This window comes from Setaria italica, chromosome II, assembly GCF_000263155.2.
Source record: "Setaria italica strain Yugu1 chromosome II, Setaria_italica_v2.0, whole genome shotgun sequence".
Classification (NCBI taxonomy): domain Eukaryota; kingdom Viridiplantae; phylum Streptophyta; class Magnoliopsida; order Poales; family Poaceae; genus Setaria; species Setaria italica.
This window is the reverse complement of record NC_028451.1, coordinates 47,421,218-47,433,466: the sequence shown is the minus strand read 5'-3', so window position 1 is coordinate 47,433,466 and position 12,249 is coordinate 47,421,218. Positions and strand designations below refer to the sequence as shown.

The following is a 12,249-nucleotide window of genomic DNA, read 5'->3' as shown; positions in this document are numbered from 1 at the left end:
CCCCCAGGAGCATCTAATGAAGCATGGTAGATAAAAGATGGTGGTTTTTAAGCCGGAGGTAAACGCGGTGACAGTCCCCCCTCCCCTCTCTCTCCTCCCCTCAGTCTCTCTCTCTCTCTCTCTCTCCCCGCTCCTTCGCCCGAACGCCGCCGCCGCCGCCGGCCCCGCCCACCCCCGCCGCCGCCGCCTCCAGCCGGCCCCGCCCGCCCCCGCGACCTCCGCTCGCCCGCCGCCTCTGGCCGACCCCCCGCGCCGGCCCCCGCCTCCTCCGGCCGGATCCGGAACGGCCGCGGTGCGCATGCGCCGGCGGCGGAGGCTCCAGGGCCAGGGGCGGCGGATGCGCCCGGGGGAGTCGGCGGTGGGAGGGCCCGGGGGAGTCGGTGGCGGGAGGGCAAGCCGGAAGCGGGCGATGGTGGATCCCGCCGACGTCGCGGTGACTGAGTCCGCGGCGAGGTCCAGGGACAGGAAACAAGTAACAGTGCACGCTATGCTGGGGTAAAAGGGTCATTTCGCATAGCAGGTGCTAAACTTTAGCACCCCTCCCAAACACCTCCAAAAGCTAAAGTTTAGCACACTCTTTTTGAGAGGGCTAAAATTTAGTTCAGGACTAAATTTTAGCACACTCTTCCCAAACAGGACCTGATCCGTGGACCGTCACTGGGGGACTAACGGTCAATACTAGCTAGGCGTGTATTCAAACCACCCATGGGCCATGGCATGTGGCACCTTTATCTTTCTATATGACGCGTGGGTCCTCCCTGTCATACGGGGGATTCGCTCACAAAATTTCTCGCCTCCCGCTCTCGATTTCGAAACACTCCCCAACTCCTCCGCTCCCATTCCCCAACCCAAACCCCTCCACTCCCCCGACCCCCATCTCCTGCTCTCGCCGGCGTCCGCCCGCCCGCGGCGAGATGGCCCCGCCGTTCGTGTTCCCCTCGAGCCTGCGGGATCTGGAGCGGGACACCGACGGCGACGACGAGCCCTCGCTCCGGCCGCAGAACCCCGTCGCCGTCGCCACCCTCCGCGCCGCCGACCTCGAGGAGTTCGTCAAGGGTAACGTGCCGCCGCCTACCCCGCTTCCCCAACCGCGCGCACTTGCTGTTCCGGTCGGGGGTTGCCCCAGTCCTTAGGAATTATGAGGATTCTGGATTCGGATTTTGATCGTTGCCTGCTTAAAATTCTACTGGAATAGGGTTTTGTTGGTCGGCCGTACTAATTGGAGCTTGTGATTTGGATGTAGCTGGTATCCCTAAGGCCTTCTCTCAAGCAAATCGGTGCATATATGTAAAAAATTAAGCCTGCGACTAAAGCACACGGCCACTTGAACTGAACCTTTTGAGCTGCTCGTATTTTAATTTTGAAATTGGTGGTCTTACCGTTGCTTTTATACTTAACCGTACTACTATATATGGCTGGGGTTAAGAAACTTGATCTGATTTTGGAAAAAGGTGTCTTCTGATGCAAAAAGCTAACATAAGTTAGTATGAGTTTTGCTTTAACGGCCCTGCATAAGCTTGCTAGCTTAATTATTCATAGATCTTAGTTCTCCATTGTCAGCTCTGCAAAATTAGTGATTGTTTAATGCCATAGGACGTTATCCCTTAATTTCCATGCCATAGTCTTGCTTTTCATAATGTTGGCTGGTCTACTTTGTGGTAGCATGCGATTAGAAATCTCTTCTACCATAAGCGTACAGATCTAGCAAGCTTTAGTGTTCTTGTTTTTTGAATGAAAGAATCTTATCAACATGAACTGACTCTGTTCTTATTCTGATTCAAACTGAAGGTGTATCATTTGATCTCTCTGACAAGGAGCTCTTCTGCATTGAGGAACAGGAGGTGTTCGATAGCATCTATTCTGTTGTGCGTGATTTCAACTGTCTGCCCCCAGGCCTTAAGTTTAACCTCGTTGAGACCTTGCGCTCCAACCTTAGTGTCCTTCTACCCAACATAGACTCACTTTCTCGTGCGTCCATGTCATCGCCTTCTGATGCTACCCCAATCACTGATCGCATTGCCTCGCACCGTAATGCCCTCAAGATCTACTCCTTCTTTCTCCTTTCCATCGTTCTCATGGAGGAATCTGCTGCTGAAAGCTGCACAGGGGCTAAGGTGATTTTTGTGCGGAAGTTACAGATTATCCAGATTATATGTATTCATGTATTTTAAGTGATTTTATTCTTCCATGAGAATCTAGGTAACAGCACATGGTCGAAAGAAGAATCCTGTATATACTTGGAACTGGGAAGCTCAAAGAGGCAGGATCCTGAATCTAATAGCTAATTCTCTAGAAGCTGACCTATCACTACTTTTTGGCCCTGGAGGGACGGATGAACGATATCTCTCTTTTGTTTCAAAGTAAGTTCTGGAAACTGGCTATGGTAGTGTGGTGCTTTCCAGTAACCTACCTATTGTAATGTCATTTCTTTCTTGATAACATGTAGGTGTACTTTTGTTCTCTATGAGAATCAAAATGGGTTAAAAGATGAGGATACAAGAAATGGCCTGTGCAGGATAATTGGAGCAATTGCCACAAAGCATCAGAGGATTTCTCAAATCAGTGCATCTGTCTTGCATTTGATCCACAAGTTTGATTTCACTGTTGCTCATCTTGCGGAAACAGTTGCTTCTGCAGAGAAAAAGTTTGGTGATGGAAGCCTTGCAATTTCCCTGATTAGGGAAATAGGTCGGACTGATCCAAAAGATTATGTAAGGGATAGTGTTGGTGCTGATAATGTTGGGAGATTCCTTGTAGAACTAGCAGACCGCTTGCCGAAGCTTATGTCAACCAATATCGGTGTTCTGGTGCCTCACTTTGGTGGTGACTCATATAAGATCAGAAATGCTCTTGTTGGAGTCTTGGGAAAGCTGGCTGCAAAGGCTTTCAAAGATGTTGAGGGTGATAACACTGCTCGGCTCAGAAGTAAGCAGGCTATGCTAGAAATTTTGATTGAGCGCTGTAGGGATGTGTCAGCATACACAAGGAGTCGTGTGCTTCAGGTGTGGGCAGAGCTGTGTGAAGAAAACTCTATCTCAATTGGCCTGTGGAATGAAGTGGCTTCAGTTGCTTCGGGGAGATTGGAGGACAAAAGTGCTATTGTAAGAAAATCAGCGCTACAACTTCTCATCACCATGCTGCAACACAACCCTTTTGGACCTCAGTTAAGGACTTCAACCTTTGAGGCAACTCTAGAAAAGTACAAGGAAAAATTAGAAGGAATGGATCCTCCAAATCCAGACCAAGATGAGGTTGTGGATGATAGTTCGCCCGGTGAAGTGGTCATGGGCCAACCCGATAGTGTCAGTGATAGCTGTGTAGCTAATAGTCAGGATCAGAACAATCCTGATCCCACGATTGTGGAAATAACAAACCTTGAACAGATCAGAGCTTTAGTTGCATCACTTGAAGCTGGTCTGCGGTTTTCAAAGTGTATAACTTCCTTAATGCCAACTCTTGTTCAGCTGTTGGCATCATCTTCAGCTACTGATGTTGAGAACACCATTCTATTACTAATGAGATGCAGACAATTTCAGATCGAAGGATCAGAAGCAGCACTCAGGAAAATGTTACCTCTGGTAATATCCCCAAAACTGTCTTTTTTTTCTTATTATTTGATAACATTTCGTTGACCCTTTGACTTCTGCAGGTATTTTCTCAGGATAAGTCAATATATGAAGCAGTGGAGAGTGCATTCATTACTATATACACAAGGAAAAGTGCAACAGAAACGGCGAAAAGTTTGTTAAACCTAGCCATTGATTGCAGCATTGGTGACCTGGCTGCTCTTGAGTGCCTAGTTAGCTCGTTAGTTTCAAAAGCAGAAATTTCATCTAGCACGGTGCAGTCTTCTTTCCTTTCCAATTTGTTTTCGCTACCACTTTGACGAATCTAGTCATGTTAAACTAACTAGTCAGTTCTACTATCAATTTATAATTCACTAGTGAAGAAAAAATGAGGCAATAAACTGAGTTAATTGAGCACCAATGTTTTCGAAACATGGAGCAAATAAGATATTTCGTGATAAATTTGCCACCATCTTCTCTACACTCTGATGCAAGTTATTTTGTCTTCAAAGTCCTAGGTCATTGTACTGGCAGAAGGAATTGATTTTTTTGTGTCTACATTGTCTTTATTTCTCCGATCACTGTATTCATCTGAATCTAAAGCTTAGCTTTCCAAATATAACGGTTTTGTTGAATTCTATTATTTCACTTCAATGTTTCTCTTATGTTGCTGGTGAGGAGGATATTTTTTAAGACTCATCACCCCTTACAGGTATCGGCACTGTGGGACTATTTTTGCTTTAACATCAGTGGAGTGAAACCAGTGCAAAGCCGTGGGGCTTTATCAATTCTTTGTATGGCAGCAAAGTCGTCTCCCAGCATTTTGGGTACTCACTTGCAAGATATTATTGACATTGGGTTTGGACGCTGGGCTAAGGAGGAGCCTCTGCTTGCTAGAACTGCATGTCTTGCTCTGCAGAGATTGTCAGAAGAAGACAGAAGCAAACTGATAAGTACTAATAGTAGAGTATTTGCTGCGCTGATAAGTTTGACAACAAGCTTCTCGCTACCTGAGAAAATATGGTATGGAGCTGCAGATAAAGCTATAAGCACCATCTATACCTTACACCCTGCACCTGAAATCTTTGCTACTGAGATTGCAAAGAAGTGCCTCAGTTCAGTATTCAGTGTTTTAAGAACTGAGGATGTGTCAAATGGAGATGAAACTCAGAATGATGCCTTTCTGTCATCACTACCACCTTCAAAACTGGGTAGGTTTCTTTTTGTTATTAGCCATATTGCACTGAATCATTTGGTGTACATCGAAACTTCTGTTAGAAAAATTCAGAAACAGAAGCGAAAGAATGAGAATTCTCAACCCATCAGTGAGGATCCTCAGTTGGATGCATCTAAAAGTTCGGAGGTAATTCTTGTTGACTGCTAAATCTCTATCCTTTCTTACCTTGTCAATTTTGACCTGTCATTGTTTCATTTAAGTTCACTGGTTGTGCTCTATTGTGCAACAGGCACAAGGCATAAATGCCGAACTGGGACTGGGTGCAACAATAGATATCGCAATTGAATCCCTTGCTGAAAGGGCGGAAAAGGAGATTGTTTGCTGTTCTTCAGAAAAGAATCTTATAGGACATTGTGGACCATTTCTGTCAAAACTCTGCAGGAATCTGACTTTGCTGCAAAAGGTTAGTCTGTTGGGTTTCCTGTTTTTCTTTAACATTTGTTTCCATTACTATCTGCACCTACTAATTTCTTCCTTTTTTTGATGCAGTTCCCAGAGTTACAAGCTTCTGCCATGCTTGCTCTTTGCAGGCTAATGATCATTGATCCAGAATTCTGGTAAGTAATTTTTCTTTCACACGGCTCTACCTGTTCAATATTGTGAACTGATGTGCATTTCATGAAAGCACTCCCTCACATCAAATGCCCAATTTTCAGCGAAGCAAATCTTCAAATTCTGTTTACTGTTGCTGAAAGTGCACCTTCTGAAATTGTCCGATCCAATTGCACTATAGCTCTTGGTGATTTAGCAGTTCGCTTCCCAAACCTCTTGGAACCTTGGACAGAGTATATATATGCCCGATTGCGTGACCCTTCAGCATCTGTCAGGAAGAATGCAGTGCTGGTTATTTCTCATCTTATACTGAATGATATGATGAAGGTCAACATCCCGCCCACCTCCCTCCCGCCCTCTCATGCACACACAAGCACCTTCCCTACCATCATTCTATTACTTTTCAGACGCTTTTGAAATCTTTGGCAGGTTAAAGGTTATATAAATGAAATGGCTGTAAGGATAGAAGATGAAAATGAGAGGATCTCAAGCCTTGCAAAACTCTTCTTTCATGAGTTGTCAAAGAAAGGTATGATAACATGTGTCAGCAACATTGGTTGATGAACTTGAATACCAGAGTTTGACTTCTATCTAACATTTGCCTTTCCCCTGTTGGTGAATGTTGACCTCCGAAGGAAGCAATCCAATTTATAATCTTCTTCCGGATATCCTGGGCAGACTGTGCAATCAACACCTCAAAGACGAAACATTTCGCAACATTATGCAGTTCTTAATTAGCTCTATTAAAAAGGTATAATGTATTACTGTTTCACTTGTTATAAACTGTCAGTGAACTTGATATTCACTTGCCAATAACTATATACTTTTGTCACTGTGGTCCCAGGAAAAACAAATGGAAGCTCTTGTGGATAAGCTCTGCAATAGGTTTGCTGGTGTAAATGGTATTATGCTTATGGCTTCAATAGAAATATATTGATCAACCACTGCCGTCTAAGAAATTATGTGATAAATAAAACCCCATCTGTTGCTAGTACCTGTCACTTTTTTTACCACCATTCATACTAAGGAAGTTGTGCTTTTCTTTTTAGTTGGTCTGGTACCTAGCTAAGTGGACAATGATACTTGGTGAGGTAATGTTGGCGTTAATCTTGTTACTAGAGGGAGGTGATCCTGGATGTTTTGGCCGAGTCGTGCGGATGAATTCCAGCATATTGTGTGCGTGTTTTTTGTTGTTAAAATCATTGTAAACACACAAGAGGGTATTAGTGTGCAGTGCCGCAAAAGCAAGAGGGTGCTGATGGGCAGTGCTGCAAGAACTGTGTGTGGTCTTCCTGCTCATTGTGTTTGTGTGTGTTCAACACGAGAAAGAGCCCACCTTTGCACTTATAAAGTGATAAATAATCGTGAAAGAAAAAGGTGGTCAACGTTGCATGTATCAGCATAGGGGGCAGCATCACCGCATCATATAAGGGGAAATGAAAATTATAAGGAAAACGAGAGCACATATAATTGTGATTTGGTATTTCCACTTTTGACTCTTGCACTTGTGGTTGCTGACAATTTAGCTACATTGAAAAGTTTGCTTCTTTGTCATTTAATCCTTGGTCTTCTTGAGACAGTTGGCCTCTTACCCCATTCTCAGATGTCTGACACTTTCTTTGCATGTGCTTCAGATGTTAGACAGTGGGAGTATATCTCTTATTGCCTCTCTCAGCTAACCTTCACTGAAAAGGGTCTGAAGAAACTCATCGACAATTTTAAGATGTTTGAGTATGCATTATCTGAAGATTCTGTGATGAACCACTTCAGAAGCGTGATATCAAAGGTTGGTAGCATAGCCTTAATGGTTGTGTAGGCCTGACATTTGCTAAATGAAGCATGACAAACATTTTTGAACATTTCCCACCCACTTATCTATGGTGATCCTCTAATCAGTGCAAGAAGTTTGCGAAACCTGAGCTCAAAGTTTGCATCGAGGAATTTGAGGAGAAACTTAGCAAGGTTCATCAGGAAAAGAAAGAACAGGAAGAGACAACCAAAAATGCTGAGGCACACAGACAGAGAATTGGCTCGCTTGACGAAGTTCTGGCTAGTAAGGAAGTTGGGCAGAGTTGTGGACATTCTGTTGAAGGTAACAGAAGAGTGTTCACTTATTTCTGAATCTCCTTATCCTCTATGATACATAACTGCATAAGTTGATTAATTTCCACGTGGTTGTTCCATGTGTCCATCATGTGATGATTGTAAACAAACTTTTTATTCTTCGATGGTTAAGGACTATATAGATCTGCGCACTAGATGGTATTACAGTTTTGCCTTGCACAATGTTCTCACCTGTCTGTTTTTCTGCCCTTGACAGAAGAAACTAGTGAGATAGTTGATCCTTCAGTGGATGGCAGCACTGAAGATAAGGAGAACATGCCAGAATGCAGTGGCAATATTTCTACGGAAAATTGTCAGACATCAACATCTACAGGATCAGAAGATGGTGGCGAAGAGATTCAGTCAAAGCAACCTGTCCGCAAAGGTGACCCATGGTTCCAGCTTTGATATCCACACAACAAATCAAGCATCTTAAGGAACTTATCTTTCATGTATTATCCAGGCTTGTCAAGATCAAGGGCAAAGAAAACCAGAGATCCTGTCGTAGAGGACTCAGCAGACAGTGCTCCAGTTAGACGCTCAACTAAAAGGTGCTTGCACTTATCTTTCTGCTTATTAATGCTATTTTGTATTTTGTTTCAGATTCAATGATTAAAGCGCCATGCGCTACTGATTATTTCATCATTCACCCGTTACACCATATTATTTGCGTAACACTTCATTTCTACCAGTAATTCGCTAAAAGAAATAACCTTGATGATAAACTATGCAGACAAGGAAGGTGACGCTCCAACGCTCCTTGAATTTATTGCGAGTCCAGCTTTTGGGTAATATGGACCTAGTGGCAACTCCTTTTGTGGCTGTGCATTGTGTTGGCCACTTGGCCTTACTCAGTGATGATCTCGCCTTGAGATCCTGGAATACCGGATGTGCTGGTGCCCTTGACGATTCCTCAACACTGGAAATCTAAATCCAACGGTGGCGATCTCCCGTGAAATTGTACGAGGAAGTCTGTTAACTGCTCCTTGTAACTTGTAAGGGGCACTTGTATCTGTATTTGTTGGTTGCATTAGTTCTCCTTTCAAATCGACTGCATGCTTCCGAAGGACCTGCGTGTATCTGGCCTGATCCTTCACTCCCGTGTTACGATGTTTTGAATGCCCTGTTCTCATCGTCAATCTAGACTCAATCCATATCCACAACCTTTAACAATGATGGACCTATCATGAATTCAGAAAGCTACGCAATCACCCCATCAGGATAGGAAGGGAACCCAGCAAAGCAAAGCGAGGGGTTAATGTCGCCGGCTGGAGCATCCATGGCCACGAGCCCACGACCATTGCCCCCAGGAAAGCAGGAAGGTGCACACCAACTGCTGGGTTGGCTTGTCCCTGTGGAGTGGAGCAATGAGCTATCTTTTTCGCTATCCCCGGGGAGTCCTGGGCCGCTGGCATCCACAACAAGCGCGCGTCGTGCTCCAAGAATTTGATCACGCACGACTCGGCCCGCCGCGACGGCGACTCCGGCTGCCGTGTGCAGTGCCCCCTCCGCCGCACGTTTCCGGCTCGTCTGGAACCACTCACTACTTTGAGTGGCAGGTGATTTTTTTTTTCATCTTCTTCTGAATTTTAAGCGTACTGCAAAATCTGCAACGCGAGGCATTAAATTTGTCAAACTGTCCAAGCGCAAGTGCAGGTCGCCGCAGAAACGTGAGCGGCGAGAACGTTTAATTTGGGTCCCTGCGCTCATGTGTTTTCCTGCTACGAGCCATTTTTAGTGTCAAATATTTTGTGGTCTGAATCTCACACGCCGTGGCGCAGAAACTTGGTTGAGATGGAAGGAACTCTCCCAGTGGTAAATCTTGACTTGGAAAAGAATAGCTCCCAATGGTTCCAGCCCAGGTCCGATTTTTGCAATCCGGTGCGCTTGTGGTCAGGGTGCGCGCTCGCAGAGTCGCAGTCTCAAGCAAGCTGGATGTGTGATGAGTTGGTCTTGGTCAGCAAGCTGGATGTGTGATTAGTTGGTCTTGGTCACCACTCACCATTCAGGGCCATGTCAGGCCACATGATTTTCTTCTGGTCAGCTGTCAATTCACAGATGAGGTGCAACCAGAGGAGCGCCCAGAGGCGATGCGAGGTCGCGGCGTCGCGGCCACACGATCCTTGTTCCGACTAGGGAAGATCTTTGTGCCCGATCCGCCTGCAGCTACTGGAGATCAAAGGTTTCCCTGGTCCTGGTGTACTTGCACCTGGACCTCGAAACTAGTACGCTGCATACAAATTCCTTTGTTTTTTTCTTTTTGACAGTTTGTTGGAGAGGGGTATCGGATTCAGGCTAAAAACGCGAGGCGTCAAGGTTACGCGGGACCGATAGCTGACAGCCTGACAGGTAGCAAGAACATAAATCCCGGAAGATTTTTCGTGTGCCAGGATATGTGCTGAAATGAAACTGCGATCAGTGTCCTATGCCTAACAGACTGACCAGATGCGAGTTGCGTAGTACGCGCGGAAGATGTGCTGGGAGATCAAATCCCCGCGACCACCCGACGCGGCGTACGTGCCGCGGTTTCGGCCACGCGCCCGCCCGCGCTCGCAGCAGCCGCGCACGGCCCGCCGCGCGAGGCGAGATGGCCGTGCGCGGCTTGGGCTACGGCACCGGCGTGATGAGGGAAGATGGCGCTGACGCGCGTGTTGCTGCAGCGGGCGTGGCGGTGGTTGCCAATCCATGCCATGCCATGCCGCCCCTTGTTGGAACCGGTGCCGGCGGATGAGGTTGCCTTGTTTTCAGAGGATTTTGTTCGTCCCATACTTCCATTCCATGCATCACGAAAACAATTCGGAAACTGGAATGGAGAAAGGGGAAAAAAAAAGGAGAAACGATTCTCTCCTTTCTAAAAGAAGGGCAGGCGAAAAAAAAAACAAGTGGATGAGTAAGGGGTGTTTGGTTCTTCGGAACCTCCTAAAATTCCTGTCACATCGAATGTTTAAATATTAATTAGAAGTATTAAATATAGATTAATTATAAAACTAATTGTACAGATGAAAGCTAATTTGCAAGACGAATCTATTAAGTCTAATTACTCCATGATTGGCAATGTGATGCTACAGTAAACATGTGCTAATGATGAATTAATTAAGCTTAATAGATTCGTCTCGCGAATTAGTCTCCGTCTGTGTAACTAGTTTTATAATTAGCTCATATTTAGTTCTTCTGATTAGCATCTAAATATTCGATGTGCCATGAATTTTAGTCCCACTAACCGCCCTAACTGATGGCGTCGTCTACGAACGCTGCCCCTCCGCCGGTGCGTCACGCGTCAGGCCAACAGCGTGGGCGAAGATTCGGTGGGCGTGGCGTGACCGGGGGATGAATCGATGGGCTCTGCTCGAGCCAATGAGCGCAAAGATACTGGTGGTAATACTGATACCATGTTCTCTCTTGAAGTAAATTAAAGAAGATGATGTGTAAGGTAACTTGGTTTTGGCATCGTTAACGCTACTTGCCAAGCACGTGTGTGCAAAAACTGAAGTGGCAGAACGGAAAACCATTGGCTCTGTTGGGCCAGCTGATTGTGAGCTTTATACCTAAACAAAAATGGTTTTAGTTTATGTCTGCATCTGGTAGTGCTTAGTGGAACATACGGTTAAGGTGAAAATAATGGATTAAAATATCGCGGCCACACACACGCACACTCGGTTCCAACTTCCATCCACACCACACTTCCACTTCACTTTGTAAGCAGAAGAAGCGCAAAGCACTGGAGAGCACTTAAAGGACGGTGCTCGTAAAGCAACCTCTGCATCGACTAGATGAGCACGAGCGTTCTTGGTTGATCAACGTGTTTCTTTCCTTTCCTTTTCTTATCTTTCTAATGCCACCTTAGTATTAAAATATTTATCGTCGTTGGCTTTTATCACAATGTTTGACCATTCATCTTATTTAAAACTTTCTTGCAAACATACGAACAAAATAAGTCATGCTAAGTAAGTCAAAAAACATAGATGATATTTACATTTTTTTTTGAATAAGATGAATGATTAAACGTGACGAGAAAAAGTTAACGGCGATAAATATTTCAATATGGAGGAAGTACTTTTGTATTACTCCCAAATCTTAAAGATAGTCGGAGCAATCTACTCGGCATATTCTGAAATATATTTAAAAATTAAGTGTTTGTTTTATGCATTGGGCTTTCATGTTCTCCCTCCACTTATATCCTCTTGTCCACCATCTCACACCTCCATAGTTTTCTTCTTGGCTCTCGTCAATCTAGCTATTCGAACATGCTCCTTTACATCGCAAATGGCGCACACACTCATATCTTTTATGCGCAAATTGCAATATTTGATCGGAACTTTTCTGTATCATGTTTCCTTACAGCATGACAAAACTGCCTTTCTATGTCTACGCTCAGAATACAAATACAAATTGGTAAGTAGTGGTTGGTTTGATGCATTTTTTACACATAGCTATTGGTCAAGATGAAAAACACATGTGAAAACTCTTGTTTGCTTGAGTATATGAAAACACGAATGGGTAAACATTGCACTTGAGTTTCGTTAAGAGTAGCTAAAAGCCTAAAACATGCAAAAAAAAAACACACGGACGGAGAACTCATGATTGGAATCTTTATGCTAAAACAAAAGCATGCCTATGTTCGCCTGCTTTTAGCCTACTCCTACCAAACATGTCCATGCTAACACTAAAATTAGGCAAATTCCTTTGACTTGAGACCCAAACAGCACCTGATCACCTGAAGGCTGAAACCCTGCAAGCCTGAAATGAAACCCAACGAAGCAGAAAGCAAAGCCTGCCGCCGAGCGGCCTCAG

The 12,249-nt window shown here is 44.9% G+C and overlaps 1 protein-coding gene across 1 annotated transcript; it reads left to right on the top strand.

Annotated features, from left to right (window-relative positions):
* Positions 1-816: 816 nt before the first annotated feature.
* On the top strand, positions 817-8,582 carry LOC101769688 (condensin complex subunit 1). The gene is made up of 17 exons (XM_004958518.3): positions 817-1,056; positions 1,789-2,114; positions 2,200-2,360; positions 2,447-3,578; positions 3,650-3,841; positions 4,279-4,929; positions 5,033-5,206; positions 5,293-5,360; positions 5,460-5,682; positions 5,785-5,884; positions 5,991-6,106; positions 6,200-6,257; positions 6,990-7,141; positions 7,252-7,447; positions 7,676-7,843; positions 7,922-8,009; positions 8,192-8,582. Exons 1-17 carry the CDS (start codon positions 915-917, stop codon positions 8,202-8,204), a joined length of 3,960 nt encoding a protein of 1,319 aa, XP_004958575.1. The 5' UTR covers positions 817-914; the 3' UTR covers positions 8,205-8,582.
* Positions 8,583-12,249: the final 3,667 nt, after the last annotated feature.

Coding starts and splice junctions, on each gene's coding strand:
- LOC101769688 (XM_004958518.3), top strand. CDS start 915: ATGGCCCCGCCGTTCGTGTTCCCCTCGAGCCTGCGGGATCTGGAGCGG. Junction 5,885..5,990: donor TCATGAGTTGTCAAAGAAAG/GTATGATAACAT, acceptor TGACCTCCGAAG/GAAGCAATCCAATTTATAAT. Junction 7,142..7,251: donor TCAGAAGCGTGATATCAAAG/GTTGGTAGCATA, acceptor TCCTCTAATCAG/TGCAAGAAGTTTGCGAAACC.